The 14,778-nt window shown below is 42.6% G+C and overlaps 1 protein-coding gene across 1 annotated transcript in view; it reads right to left on the minus strand.

Moving 5' to 3' along the window:
- JAK1 (Janus kinase 1) overlaps positions 1 to 14,778 on the minus strand; it is a 126,159-nt gene that overhangs the window by 34,916 nt on the left and 76,465 nt on the right. The window contains 3 exon segments of the mRNA XM_045802148.2: positions 2,486 to 2,639; positions 8,812 to 8,935; positions 12,343 to 12,541. Of these exon segments, the coding sequence (XP_045658104.2) occupies positions 2,486 to 2,639; positions 8,812 to 8,935; positions 12,343 to 12,541 (477 nt within the window).

The following is a 14,778-nucleotide window of genomic DNA, read 5'->3' on the forward strand; positions in this document are numbered from 1 at the left end:
CGTCAACACTGCACTACAGCCACGCTCGGTCCTTACTAACACCAAGTGCATGGAACTCTTCGGCCTTTCTCTGGCTGGAACAGAGGTAGATGTGAAGTCTGGGGGCAGTGTTTCTACATAAGTGAGACACTCACTTTCCCTGAAGGGACTTCAGTTTAGTGGTTTTTGGATGGAGGCTTCTCACTGCTACAGTTCCTCTTCTTCCCAAGACAGGACTGCTTGTTTCAAGTACGAAAAAGACACTGTTCACTTCCATAAACTCCTAAGGACCAACAACAACCATCTCTGCCAGCAACGTGTGAAGAGCAGAACAAAATCTGAAACTACTTTGTCTGGCTGTGGTTTTCTGTAAACATCACTATATAACTACCACAACTCACTCACTCCTGAACCTCTCGAAGGTCAGATTCTAATGCAATACTTATTCTTGCAAGTACAGCATGCTCTTCCTTTGAACATGTAAAACTGGAAGGTTGAACAAAAAATGATCGATCTGAAAATGGCCAGTTCGTTTAATTTTTTCAACACACTATCTGCCCAGGGCTGTGCATTTCTGTTGTCTCTAAGGCCAATCCTAAGGTATATATAGAATGGGCATCAAATGCAACCAGAAGCTAAAGCTGTAAAATGGAATATAACTGGGACATAAAAATCACATGTGAAAGTATATCTTACAGAAATCCCATACACACATAAATACACGTGGAGGTTGTCCACAACCTCTTACTGTAACGGTGACAGCATAGTGGGGAAAAGTTAAGAAAAACCAGAAATGTCCACAAAGAGGAGATGAGTCAAATAAATGAGGGCTTCCCCTCTGGAAAGCCTCATACTCACTTCCTACCTGAAATCTCCACAGGTATCTCCAAAAGAGAATGCCTAATTCCCACCCCTTTTCCAACCTGTGGCTCTCTGTCTTCCCTATGTAGGGAAGGACTCCATTATCTATCAAACATTGCCCCAAATCATCTTTGATATTTCAGATTCTCTCCCTTTCCACAGCCAACCTGTCAGCAAGTCCCATTTATTCTATCGCCAGAATTAATTGAGGATCCACCCATTTTTCTCCAACTCTCCTGCCACCACACTAGGCCAAACCAGCATTTTCTCTCACCGGGACCAAAGCACATGATCTGCTCCCTGTTGGCCTTCCCAGTCTCACTCCTTATCACCCCCCTCTCCTCCAACCACGCTGACTCCCCTCTCAGCTCTGGCCAGCCGCAGAGCTTTCCCACATTCTGTTTCCTCCCTATCAGACGTTTTCAAACCAGGGAGATTTCACCCTGCCGGGAATATCTGGAAATGTCTGGAGACATTTTTGATGGTCACAACCGGGGATGGCATCTAATGAGTGCAGGCCAGGGGTGTGGGTAAATATCCTACAATGCATAGGGCAGTCCCTCACAGCAAAAATTTATCCAGCCCAAAACGTCAGTAGTGCTGCTGCTGAAACACTGTGCACGACGGAGAAGAAATACTTCCCCCACTCCTTCCTTAGAACGGCACACTCCTTGTTCTTCCAGATTCAGTACAGGTGTCACCTCCTTAGAGACCTTCTCTGGTATTTAAATTAGATCTTCCCAATCCAACCCTTTCCCCATATTCCCTGTCACAAAAGCTTTTTCTTTCGTGGCACTTCTCACAATTCTTATGTATTACTTATATATCATTTTATTTGCTTATTTGTTTTCTGTTTATCCAACTTGATTTTGTATCTGATGCTTGCAGAGACCAAGTCTGTCTTCTTCACCACAGTATCTGCAGCACCGTGGCAAAGAGTGCACAGTAGTAAATATTCGTTGAATGAGTGAATTATTATGAAGCCATCAAAACAACAAAGATCTGTGTTTTTAATTGACATCTGAAATATCATCAATAGGATGGATAAAAAAGCAGTTTATAAAATGATACGATATTTTAAAAAACTACACAGTATGTGATATATACCTGTATGGCAAAATCAGGAAGCATATCACCAAAACTGTTGGTTATCTCAGGGTAATACAATTTAGGTGACTCTAACTTCTCTTCTGGCTTTTGTCTAGCATCTAATCTTCCTACCCTACTACTGCTGTGACTCAGAGCAGCCACCTCCTTCCTCCCCGAACGTCACTTTGACTGCTGAGATGTCCCCACATTCACCCCATTGAACTACACCCTCCCTCACTTGCAGCTTCCCTCCACTCTCTCCACGGGAGGCACTGCAGATGAGAAGTAAAATGATAGGAAATGGGGGAAAAGAGAGGAATAGCGAGAAAGTGAAACCTTGAAAACCCACAGGTGGGACACCCAGCCCCCTGGGCCACTGAATTGCTGCCTTTCTCCTCCTCATCTCGGGCAAGGGCGAGGGTGGCAAGGACTGCCCACAGAGCAGGCCCAAAAACACCCTAGCTACCACCTAGTTCAGCTGCCCAAGGGAATCGGAAGCCTGCAATGCCTCCCCCATCCCAGGAACTGCAGGTTCTCCTGGGCCCAAACTTCTCACCTGAGCAAACAGATACTCCAGAGAGCTGGCGTCAAGGAGAGGGGTTGCATCTGGGACTTTTTTTTTCTCATAGCCATTTTTCTGCTTCTTTGGAGAATGTCGCCATACAGACTGCTCATTATCATTGGTCCCATGCCAGTTGGTGAAATAGAATCTGCAAGGCAGGAAAATAAATGCCAATTTTGGGAAAGGGGACCTCGGAACGCATGGGAGAGGTGTCCTGCTTGTACCCAGAGTGCTCAGTGCTGGAAGCTAAACTTGCCTGAAAAGCAAGCAGACAGACAGACCAATCTTTCAGCTGTGGAGCACTTCATTGGTGATAAAGTCCTTTTTCTTTTCACTCTTACAAGCACTCTGTGAAGAGTGTCCTGCCAGAACCTGTCTATGACTCGGAGATAAAGTGACTTTCCACCACATCTTCCTAAATAGGAAAATACAGCTGACTAGAACCAGAGCTGGCCCAGCCACTCCCTTCACCTTTAATAATGCCATCCTGCCTTGAATCCAAGACCTATTTTATGCACATTTCAACATTTCTGTTCAAACAATTTTTAGTTTCCTTATATAGTCAAGATGTACAGTTAATATGGCAGTGTTTCCTATTTCCCAGACCACTGTTACTAAATTGATAGTTTATCTTACAATGAATAGAGTTAAAGCAGAAGAAATACACGAGCACTACTACAAGCATCAGCTTCCAGTGGTGTGAAATTAACAAGCACTTCATGCCACTTCATCCTTACAGCAACTGCACAAGGTAGGTTCTGCTGTTTCTATTTTACAGATGAGGAAAACTAAGGTTCCAAGAGGCTAGGTGACCTGACCAGAAGCTGGTTCTCTTAACCACTACTTGCCTCTGCCACCTATAAGAGAAACACAGTGAATTCTGGGATGTGTGAAACTGATCGAGCCAAGCTGGTCCAGCCCATCTCTGGGCTACAGACTGGTACCCGGGTCTTTCTTCCTTGACATGCCCATGTGCTAACAAAAAACAACTATGGCATGAAGAAGTAACAAATAAAATTTCCTCCCAAAAAGTGCTACCACTAAACTCAAGACATCTGTCACTGAGCTGTATCTGCAAAGCCTGCACACACCAGGCCCTGTGCCAGGCTGGGATTCGAAGGGCATAGTCCCTAGTGCTCTGGAGTTGTCTATATGTGTATATAGCAATTGGTTAAATCCAACAATAGCAATAAAGTAACATACAAGGGGCACGTCTCATAAGTAGGATGACACTGTGACTTTCATGGAGCCCATAGTTTTTCCTTCCTTCATAAAAAAATATTAAAGTTATATTTTACATCTGTGTTGATATAGAGATTAATATAATCCAGGCTGGATTATAGTCAATTTTTCTCTGATTTTAAAAGAAATTAAAAAACTTTTGTGAGTTCTTAATAATATTATGAGCCCTAGGCACTGTGCCTAATAGATAAGTTGTCCCTGGACAGAAGAGAGTCTTTGATGAGGTGCCAAAGGAGGGAGAAACTGCCCTCCACTGCCAGGGGAGGTGGCAGGAAAGGGGAAAGGGCTGGGAAGAGAAGCTGGGACCGGAATAAATAAATGCCAGGCTTTAGAGCCCGGACATACACAGCTGGCAGAGGAGACTGCAAAGCTAGCCCATGTGAGGCAGGATCCCTCTCCCCCCCACCGCCCACCCCAGAAGAAAGCCCCATGGGAGATGGACTGAAATGAGAGAGGCTGAGACAAGCAGATGCTATGGACAATCCTGTGAGCTCTGTGGGGGCAGAGGCCTCAGCTGTCTTGCTCAGCACTGAATCCCCTAGCATACAACAGATGCTTCACACGTAATTGTTGGATGAATAATGAATGAACGAACAAGTTCGAGGAGCTGCAATTAACATGGAAAGGGAAGGACAGATAAGGAAGTTACTATAAAAGTAAAATTAGGGGCGCCTGGGTGGCACAGCGGTTAAGCGTCTGCCTTCGGCTTAGGGCGTGATCCCGGCGATCTGGGATCGAGCCCCACATCAGGCTCTTCTGCTATGAGCCTGCTTCTTCCTGTCCCACTCCCCCTGCTTGTGTTCCCTCTCTCGCTGGCTGTCTCTATCTCTGTCAAATAATAAATAAAATCTTAAAAAAAAAAAAAAAGTAAAATTAACATTTTAAGACTTTCATGAATTCTATACAGCCCATCTTCCCTATAATTTATGAAAGTGACTGAGAATCTGACAGTGGGCTTTGGTGTTTCTCACACACAAAAAAAGCCACATATCCATGGAGCCGGTGTACAGCATGAACCACAGCTCTGGAATTGTAGCCCTTCTATGTGAGAGGGGATCAGGCCCTGGTAACAGGAGAAGCCTGAGGCTATCAGCCGATGAAGAGGCTGATATTTATGCTGTCTCCAGACTGAGGAGTCTATTCTTCAAGGACAGAACAGAGCACAGGACAGGACGACTCCGGATCAGCGATCCCAAGTAGGCAGAAAATAAGAGGTGAACTGGTTCTACCAACTGCGCAAATACAGGGCAGAAAAAAATCCATGAGAACACAGCCAACTCCTCTGGCTACCAAGTCAAGTCCAAAACAGAGAGTTTTTGTCATTCACACAATAAGAAGACATCTACTAGACGTTCCAGGGGGTCTGCGCGGAAGGAGACAGGTGAAAGGCTCTACTGTCTTAATTACTAATGAAGACAGTAGTTAAGAGATTCTGAACATTTACCCTGTGTCAGGCACTCCTTACACAAACATTCAAAGCAGGGCTCTCACAGAAAGGCATGCAGACAGGTAAATTCTGTTTGGCAGTGGAGGACGGTGGTAATGAGAAAATGAGAATCATGTACAATATGAAAAGTCACCTGGGAAAGGGGTAAAAGGATCTCCAGGATGGAGGAGGTTGTTTGAAAGAGAAGCTGAAGACAGCTTTTCCCTGAACCAGTCCAAGGCATGGTCCTCTTCTGCCACATCCCGCTCAGTCTCTATGAGAAAGAGTCCTCCGACCTGGTAAAGCCAACGGCCCAACATACCCTCTTTCGGCAGAACACGATCTTCAATCGGCTCTGAACAAACACATTCTTCAAGGCTGTTATCTGAGCCCTGTGGGACCAGCTTTGATTTGGAAATCTTTTGGCAAGATGTTCAGACAGGATGAAGCTGAGGGAATCACACTGATGTGCAGCTTTGTTCCTTTAGTAACAGCTGAGCAGAGCCTAAAACAAGGCTGGCTCTCTAGAAATTGCCCACGGTCAAAGGCTGACAGCTTTCTACTTAACATGACGAAACAAAAAATAAAAACCTTTAACTCTGTAACTACGCCAAAATCAACACCTTCCTAATTTGGTCCTAGTAAGACAAAACTAGAAGGTACATTGAAGACAAAAACTCTACAATTTTTTTTATTTTTATTTTTTTTAAAGATTTTATTTATTTATTTGACAGAGAGAGAGAGAGAGACAGCCAGTGAGAGAGGGAACACAAACAGGGGGAGTGGGAGAAGAAGAAGCAGGCTCCCAGCAGAGGAGCCTGATGTGGGGCTCGATCCCAGGACCCTGGGATCACGCCCTGAGCTGAAGGCAGACATTTAAAGACTGAGCCACCCAGGTGCCCCAAAAAACTCTACACTTTAAATTTGAATGTAATTAACATACAGTATTCTATTAGTTTCAGGTATACAATACAATGATTCAACAATTCTGTAACATTCCTAGAAGAAAACACAGGCAGTCATCTCTTTTGACATCAGCCACTGGACCGTTTTTCTAGATAGGTCTCCTGAGGCAACGGAAACAAAAACAAATTAAACTACTGAGAGAGGACACCAAAACAAAAAGCTTTTGCAGAGGCAAGGAAAACCATCAACAAAACGAAAAGACAACCTACCAAATGGGAGAAGATAATTGCAAATGACATATCCAATACGAGACTAATATCCAAAATAAGGAATTTCTAAAACTCAAAACAACATAACAAATAATCCAATTAAACACTGGGTAGAAGACATGAACATTTTCCCAAAGATGACATCCAGACAGCCAACAGACGCATGAAAAGATGCTCTACACTCCTTCTTAAAATTAATTATCAAGATGTTCATCAAACTTGGGCCACACACAAATTCCTAGTATTAGAATATGCTAATGGAAAAAAATAAAGAATGGCATAAATACATGTAGTACAAACAGCCTCGTAGATTCCTTTTCAGAATGGCATGGACGACATCGGAAGGAAGAGGGAGGGAGACAGAGATAAACAGATAGACCTGTCAAGGAGATATGCCTTCCTTGCAAGTTTTTGAGAAAACTATATTACAGATGGCTGCATATTCTAAGTTTACATATAGATAGTATACACAACAAATTCTCCTTACATTTCTGTAGAACTTTACTAATGGATAGTGAAATTCATTTGAATGAAAAAGAAAACATTTTTTTCCTTAAAAAAGGAATAAAGTATAGGCTTATCTTAAATTAAGATATATTATAAAACAATAACTATTAAAAGCATTATCTAAAAACAGAAAATTAAAATTGAAGCACAGAGTATTTCCCAAAATAGAGCTGGGATTCCACTGAAATAGTCACTAACATTTGTTTTCATATTACACCTTCTTTAGTGGTGAGATTGTGAGGTTTCAAAGTTTTTGTAGTTTGTTGTAATGCAAATGTTTTAGCTTAGGGTAGGATCTTTTTTTCCAAGTTCAAAGAGCCTGTGGTAACAAAGCAATATCCTGTTGAAGCGCAATGTCAGGTACAAAGTCAAGGTGCCAAAAAACGAAGTAACCCAGAACTTCCTGGCAGCTAACAGAACAGGGAGGAGGCAAAGACAGCTTTTAAGGGCGAGCGAGGGACTCACACAGTTAACAAAGACCAAAGTCTCAAGAAGGGCTCTAGGGCTGATAAGAGGATTCACTAGGTGTGTAACTGGGTAACGCACTTCTCTGTTTGGGACATCAGTTCCCCCCTAAACAACTGCAATAGTTGAATTAGGTAAACTCAGGTCTCGTCCAAGTCCCCAATTCTACCATTCCAGATTCTGAGCCAACTGGAGAGACCTACAGGAAAAGACTAGAACTCAGTGACATGCCCCCTACCTAGACTGCCAGCTGCAAAGACACGTTTCAATGCTGGATCACAGAGCCAACCCCCAGGCCACAGAAAGCAAGATTACACTTTGAAAAACAAATCCAAATATAGTCAGAAGGCTCAGCTGGGTGGGGTGAATGTTTCCCTAAATCTGGGGCGTGAAATCTCACATGCCACACACCTCTCCCCTTAAGGTGAGACCTGGGGTGAGTACAGAAAGAAGAAAAAAAAGTCAGCCCTAGTATGACTATCAAAGAAAACAGATCTGGTTCAACTGCTGCTGAGAAAAGCATCCAGGCCATTCTGGAATGTTAACAACTCTACCAACTTCCCAAAGGAAACAGCAGCCAAAATACTGGAGAGAGCCTCTGAGATCCCCGAGGGCTTTTCCAGCAGGTCCCTACATTCTGTTAGCACCTGAGCGAATCTACTGATCTCATCATATCTATGTAAATTAAGATCCTTTTCAAAAAGTATTCACACTGTTTATAAGCTCCTTTGCTAAATACACATTCACGTCTGCTTAACTAGTATCCAACAAACCTATTTTCACTTCTGGGTACAGAGCAAATGGGCTTATAAACTCAAGAGACTACAGTGGAATACTGACTGTCTATGCCACCTCAGGAGACCATGTGACATTTAAGAAAGTCTACAGTATAGGAGAAGAGGCAAGGACCCATCAGGAGAAAAATTAGAGTCCCACCCACTAGACAAAATTCCTTAGGAAGTGGATCAAAACATCTACCCCTTGAGAGCAAGACCAACCTAGAATTTCTAGAGAACCACTTCAAGCGGAGTTTCTCAAACTCTTTAGCTGCAACTTTTAATAAGAAATAGTTTATTGTATCATGACCTAGTATATACACTTGCATATCTCAAACAGAAGTTGTGAAAAAACAATATTATTAAGATAGATGTATATGCTGATATTACCTATTCTCGCCTGTTTCTTTTTTTAAACAAATTTAAACAAACTCACTAAATTAAATTCATAACCATGACTCACCACTTGAAAAACTCTGCTGTAGGATACTAACTCTATGCAAAATACCCTCTGCGTCATAACGATGTCTTTTCTAAAATGTGCCAGAAGGTGATCAAATTCATCTTCTATTTCAAATACTGAAAAAGTCTTTTCTCATACCAAGCAAATACAAAACTTACCAATTACAAAATGACTACAAATCTTCTTAGTAAGTGACTCAGGGCTCCAGGCTAACTGTCATTACCCCCCCCCCCCCCCGCAAGAGGAAGCCAGACAGGCACCCATACCTCATCCGGTAGTGGAGCCGGAGCGATGTCTTGTCATCAACAGTGATGGTGCGATTCGGGGCATACCAGAGCTTGGTGTTCTCATCATACAGAGCAAAGAGGTTGTGACACAGAGGAGAGATACCTGGGGTTAAATAAAGAACATATTAGAAAATTAAAGATAGATACATTAAGCCATCTGTTTCCAAAGCACGCCATAAGCAAAGACAAGGAATTCTCTTATCTGAAGAATCTAGGTCACGTTTTTATCATCTTAGGGCAAATATGACTTCCAACCATGTTCAGTCAGGCAGTTTTAATCATGATAATTAAGAACCATGGCTCCCCAGGAATATGTACTGCAGCTCCTGGCAAACCAGATTAAACCCATTTTAAAATAAAAGTCTAATGATTTCTCATCATGTTGTCTATGACAGTCTTAACAAATCCTGCCTAAAAGAAAAAATATGCCAGCCCAGACGTTCCCAGATCCCACCAACGTGCACCTTGTTAATCCCAGAAACATTCCTGGAGTATGGGAAATCCCCAATCCATCTCCTACAGAAATATTTTAACAATTCTAACACACTCTGATTATGCATTAAACATGCCAAGTTCCCGGCAGTAGCACACGAAATCATGTGTTAGAATAAATAACCAAAGTGATTTTTGTCAGTAATAAAAATCTATCACCATTAATAATAAATATACTTCTTAAGTACTCTGTATAGTTATCATAAATATTTCTTATTAGTAGCCAACTAACAAGATATATGCTTAACTCCCACCCCAACCAACTGCCTCCTTTGATACAAGAACAATTAAAAAGATAAAGGAGATTATGAAGCCAGGAAAGCACCTTTCCACTTACTTCTGAGCCTGTAATTAAAATTACACAGGCCTGCAATCTAAAAGCATGGTGGAAGGGAAGAAGGTGATTGCACATAATCAATTATGACTGATATTTTCATGCATGGCCAGGCCTCAAGCTAAGATACAGTCAACTAAAAAATATATGGAAATCTAAGGTAATCCACATTTCCCAAAACAGACATCTGAAAGGAGACTGACGCTGACAGGGACCCTCATCGGCCCTGCCTGTCTGTTTAGGCACCAACTCTCTCCAGTGCACATACTGCGTGAAGATGCAACAGATGCCTTGGCATCCTGATGCCCCTCTCGCTGGAAAGTCCTCAATTCTTGCCTCTCAAGGTATCTGGACTAACCCCTCAGAAGTCACTCCCCCTTATAACAGAGAAGATAGGGTAAACTTCAAAGAGCATTTTTCCTTGGGAACAAAAGCAAATGAGTTTTAGATCCAGTATTGTTAAGGTTATGTTTTAGTTATACTATAGTTTTTCATTCATGAATTGGCCTTTCTGTACTGGCCTGGAAACCCAGCCTCTCTTCATATGTAGGCAGATTTGAATGTGAACTGACACGTACATATTGAAGCATAATTTATTTGTAGTCATGAATCTGTATTCTACCACAGGTCTGATTCTAATAATATTCGTACTTATAAAGACGATGATCAAAGACAGCTTTTTATACAAAAGTACTGAAAAAAGGTAGCAACACCACTAACGTTTACTGAGGGTTAAGTGTCAGGCATCAGGCTAACACACTCTACACCAATTATCTTTTAACCCTCCTAACACTTAATGAGGTAATTAATGTTTTTGCCATTTTACAGGTGAAGAAACTGTGGCCTCCTGAGATTTAGTCTGATTCAAGGCTTCTCGGCTAATGCAGAGTTAAGATTCAAACCAAGACAGAGCTACTGAGGAAGTAAAATAATGAGAGCTGAAAAAACAAAAACTGACCACATATTGAGTGGACAACAGGGAAGAAAACAATACTGCCTCCAAATAGCACTTACTATAATAACAACCAGAGCTATAAGAATATGTGGCATTCCGTACTCATATACTTTTAAAACTAATAAATGTTTGCAACATTCCCGAGTCAGTTATCAAAGAGCCCACTCATTCTCTCCAGACTGGGCTTAGAAGCTGGTGCCCCACACTGACTGGCCCTGAGCCCAGAGCTACAGCAGGCTCAGGGGCTGCGTCTGCCCGCGGACTTAGGCTCTCCCCTCGTCGCCTGTAGCAGCAGCCCCTTGCTCTCTCATTAACTGCAGTCCAACAATTCTGTACAAACACCATGGCAGCACTAACAGAATAAACACTATAAACCAAACCTCAAGGGAAAAGAGAAAAAAAACACAACACCTTAAAAAAATACATTAGAAGCACTAATTTACATCCAGTTGTTTTGCTAATTACAAACACTTTTAAAGGTAATGTCTAAAGCTGGTTCCTTAGATACTTTGCTATCTAGTCAAAATAACTTTAAAAGATTAATACATTTTCCCCCTCATAATCTACATAGCTCAGCCAATTTTATCCAGTGTCATTTTCAGTTGATAAGGGCCTACCCCTCACTCTTCCCTGTAGCACCAACCTCTCCCCTTTTATTGGAACTCTGGTATTTAAAGCGTTTGAGGCAGAGACATATATAAAAAAAGAAAAATGGGTTTCTAGACAAGCTGTATCACAAACTAGGTAGGTATTTCTTGAAGTATCTATACTATCCCAACATAGCTGTTCTGAGGGCTAACGATGATATAAACAAAGCATGGATCAGACTGTCTGCCATCATTCCTAGTCATCATCATAAAATAAGTTGAGTTTTAAAAACAGCTTTATTAAGATATGATTTACAGATCATAAAGACTACCCATTTTAGGTGTAAAATTCAGTGAATTTTAGTATATTTACAGTTACACAACTATCACCACAATCCCAGTGGATCGGATCTTTAAGTTTCTATGATTTAACTTTACTAGTCACACATAAACGTAGGTAGACAAAAACTGTCACTGATCCCAAGGTCAAAGGATAACTAAGGGGGCTTCATTTTGTTATTCAGTTTGGTTTCTCACCTTCTGAGAGCAACAGGCTAACTTAAGTCAGAAAAGGCTCACTTGGCGGGGAAAAAAAAGACCATGTTGTTCACAGCCTCACTGCCCTTTCACAACCTGGCATTGTGACCAAGCCACAAAGTGACACTCAACTTCTCACTTCAAGTCAGCATCATGAGGAGGGAGCAGATTATAGTGGCAGAAGGATGGGTCATACTTTTCAGAAGAAGTTTTGAACAATCATTCAGATATTGAGAGATGCCGTTACTGAGTTTGTAACTTTGTACTGGCTGTTATTACTCATCTAGTGCTGATATTATTCCAATTTCCTAGAGGTAGGGGAAATAAAAACTGAGCCTCCACAGAAGGCAAGCATCATTCCTTGGTACCACAAGCTCATGAGTGACAGAGCAGGAATAAGCCACCTTACGATGAAGAAAGTGAAAAGTGAAACTCCCAGAATTAAAATCACTGGCCTACGGTCAAATGCAAGTAAGTAGCAGAGGCAGGGCAGAACCCCTGCCTCACGGAGCCCACACCTCTTTCCACTCAGCAGAGCTCCTGGGGGCAGAGACCCCGGGATCTGCCTGCAGGACGGCGTCCCCTGGAAATATGCTTGTACTCACAACATTCCTGCGCGGCCCTGATGCAGAGCTCCTCTGCCGTGTACTCCCCGCTGCCCAGCCGGAGGGGCTCCCTGTCCGAAAGATAGAAGAGCACTTCCACCCCTGGCTCGGGGGCCTCCAGATTCACCTCGGTCTTCTTGGAGCTCCTCATTTTAGCACAGAAAGCCATGGCATTGCAGTCCTCTTTTATATTTAGATACTGTAGTGGAAGGAAAATGAGACGGTGGGGTCATTCTATGTGCTGAAGCTCAAGTGGTGCAAGAGAATGTTAGGAAGGTAATGTAAGCAGGCAGAAATACCTCTCAAACAGGTACCTCTCCCTGCACCTTCCCTCTCTGAAAATCGAATGCATCAGAACATATGAGAGGTGAAACCATCCATTTTAATTACGAACATAATCAATTATGCATTCTAATTATGATGAGACCATGCTCTCAAAAATAGGAAAAATTTTAGACACAGCCTAAATTTGTTTTCTCTATTTGCACACAAGTGGTATTTGAAAAATGTGGCTCATTCTGGAACCACTGATGTTAATGTTACTAATGCTGCTAGCTCTACTGGAATCATTTCACTTTTGAATTGACCGATGGCACAGATCACACCGTCTTTCAACTTCGTCTACCTCCCACTAACCGGCAAGCTCAGTGAGGGCATGAACCATGTCTTATCCATCTTCATGCCCCCAGAGCCTAGCCCAGGGCTGGCTCTTACATGGTACACACAGAGGGACTACCGATTCAGGTTCACGAGCCATATGGAAGGGTCTTGAAAATTAATGAGCAGAGCCAGGTCCCTGTCACTCCACAGGTAGGTAGGAGGACAGGCAGCACTTTGTGACAGCAGAATGAGGGCTGGAAGCTTTGCTTTGAAGAGGTCAGAACTTGGTGGTGAGAAACTTGTAAATAAGTCATTTATCTGCGCTCCCTCTAAAGGGAGGGCAACAAGGATCAAAGAGCCAGCCTCAGCAACTTAGCCTTAGACGAGGCAGAAAGGAGGGGGAACAAGGGAAAGCTCTATACATTCTTTCTTTCCCTCACTCGGACACCAATCGCCTGCAAACTCATTTCCCTGACCCCAGGTTTCTACTTTCCTTCTGCCTGCCAAGCCAACCTTCACTTAGCCCTCAAAGTAATGTCTCTGTAATACATATCAGATCCTCCAAAGGCTCCCCATTAATCTACAAGCACAACCTCAAACTCCTCACAGAGGCCCTCCATCACCTGCCAGCTACCCACCCCCCAGCCTCATCTTCCATCACTCCTAGCCTCTGACTTCATGCCCAAAATCCACAAAGCTGCCATTCATTGTTCTTGTCACCCCAGCTCCCTCCCCATCCTGTTTTTCACACCTTCCTGCCTTTTGTCATCCTGATTACTCTACCGGGAATACTTTCCACCTCATCCTCTTCATGGCAAACTACAATTTTCTTTAGAACTCAGTTTGGACATTACCTCCTCCAAGAAGCACCTATGAACCTCCACCCCATCTCCTAAGTTAGATGCCCTCTCCCAAAATCACCTCGCTGCACTAACCACACTGGGTTATGACCATCTTATGCCCATGTCTGTCTCCCTCAATCACATGCTGGGAGTTCCTTAAGGCCAAGGACCATGTCACTCATCCCTGTATCCCCAGTACCTGGCACAGAGCCTTACATTTAATAGGTGCTTGCAGAATGGCCCAAGGAAGTGCCTCAAAACAAGACAACTCACAGAGTGTGGACAAGAGCCACAGGTCTTTTCACTGAACTCAAGTGCTTGTGTATCAGCTGCCCTGGTGAGGCGATATACTTACAGGAGAGACATGAACCAGACGTGCCTCAATGCTACAAACTGAGAGACACTTGAGTTTACTTGTTTCTTCTCCAATATAAACCTGAAAATCAGAATCTTCCAGAACACAGGCTGAAAGACTAGGCTCAGAACTTACCTTGAGGGTTCAGATCAACTGTCAAGCAAGAAAGTTTTCAAACCCAGTGCTGAGCCCTCAACTGCACCCCACAATGAAAAATAGAAACAGAAAACAAAGCAGCTGCAGTCTGCTTTACAATGTAAGATAAACCTTTGTCCTTGAGATCCTATACAGGCGTGGCGCGGGAAGAACTCAGAGATGGTGTTATACCCTTTCACCCTAAGGAAATAATCAGGTGAGTATACATAATTACATATGTACAAGGTGTGGCACCACTTAAAATAAGAAAAAACACAACTGACAACGTCCAACAGGAGACAAAACAAGAACTATCAACACAAAAGAATACTATGCAGCTATTGTTAGAAAAGGCAACATAAAGCTACATGTATCCACACTGGAAGATATATAGGACATATTGCAAAGTGGAAAAAAAGGCATAATATGCATATGATGATCCTTTTAGTCATACAAATGCGCAATATGGAAAAACATACAATAAACTGTTAAAGCGCTGAATAT

This window comes from Ursus americanus, chromosome 12 (assembly GCF_024610735.1).
Source record: "Ursus americanus isolate L20-20 chromosome 12, mUrsAme1.1.p, whole genome shotgun sequence".
Taxonomy (NCBI): Eukaryota; Metazoa; Chordata; class Mammalia; order Carnivora; family Ursidae; genus Ursus; species Ursus americanus.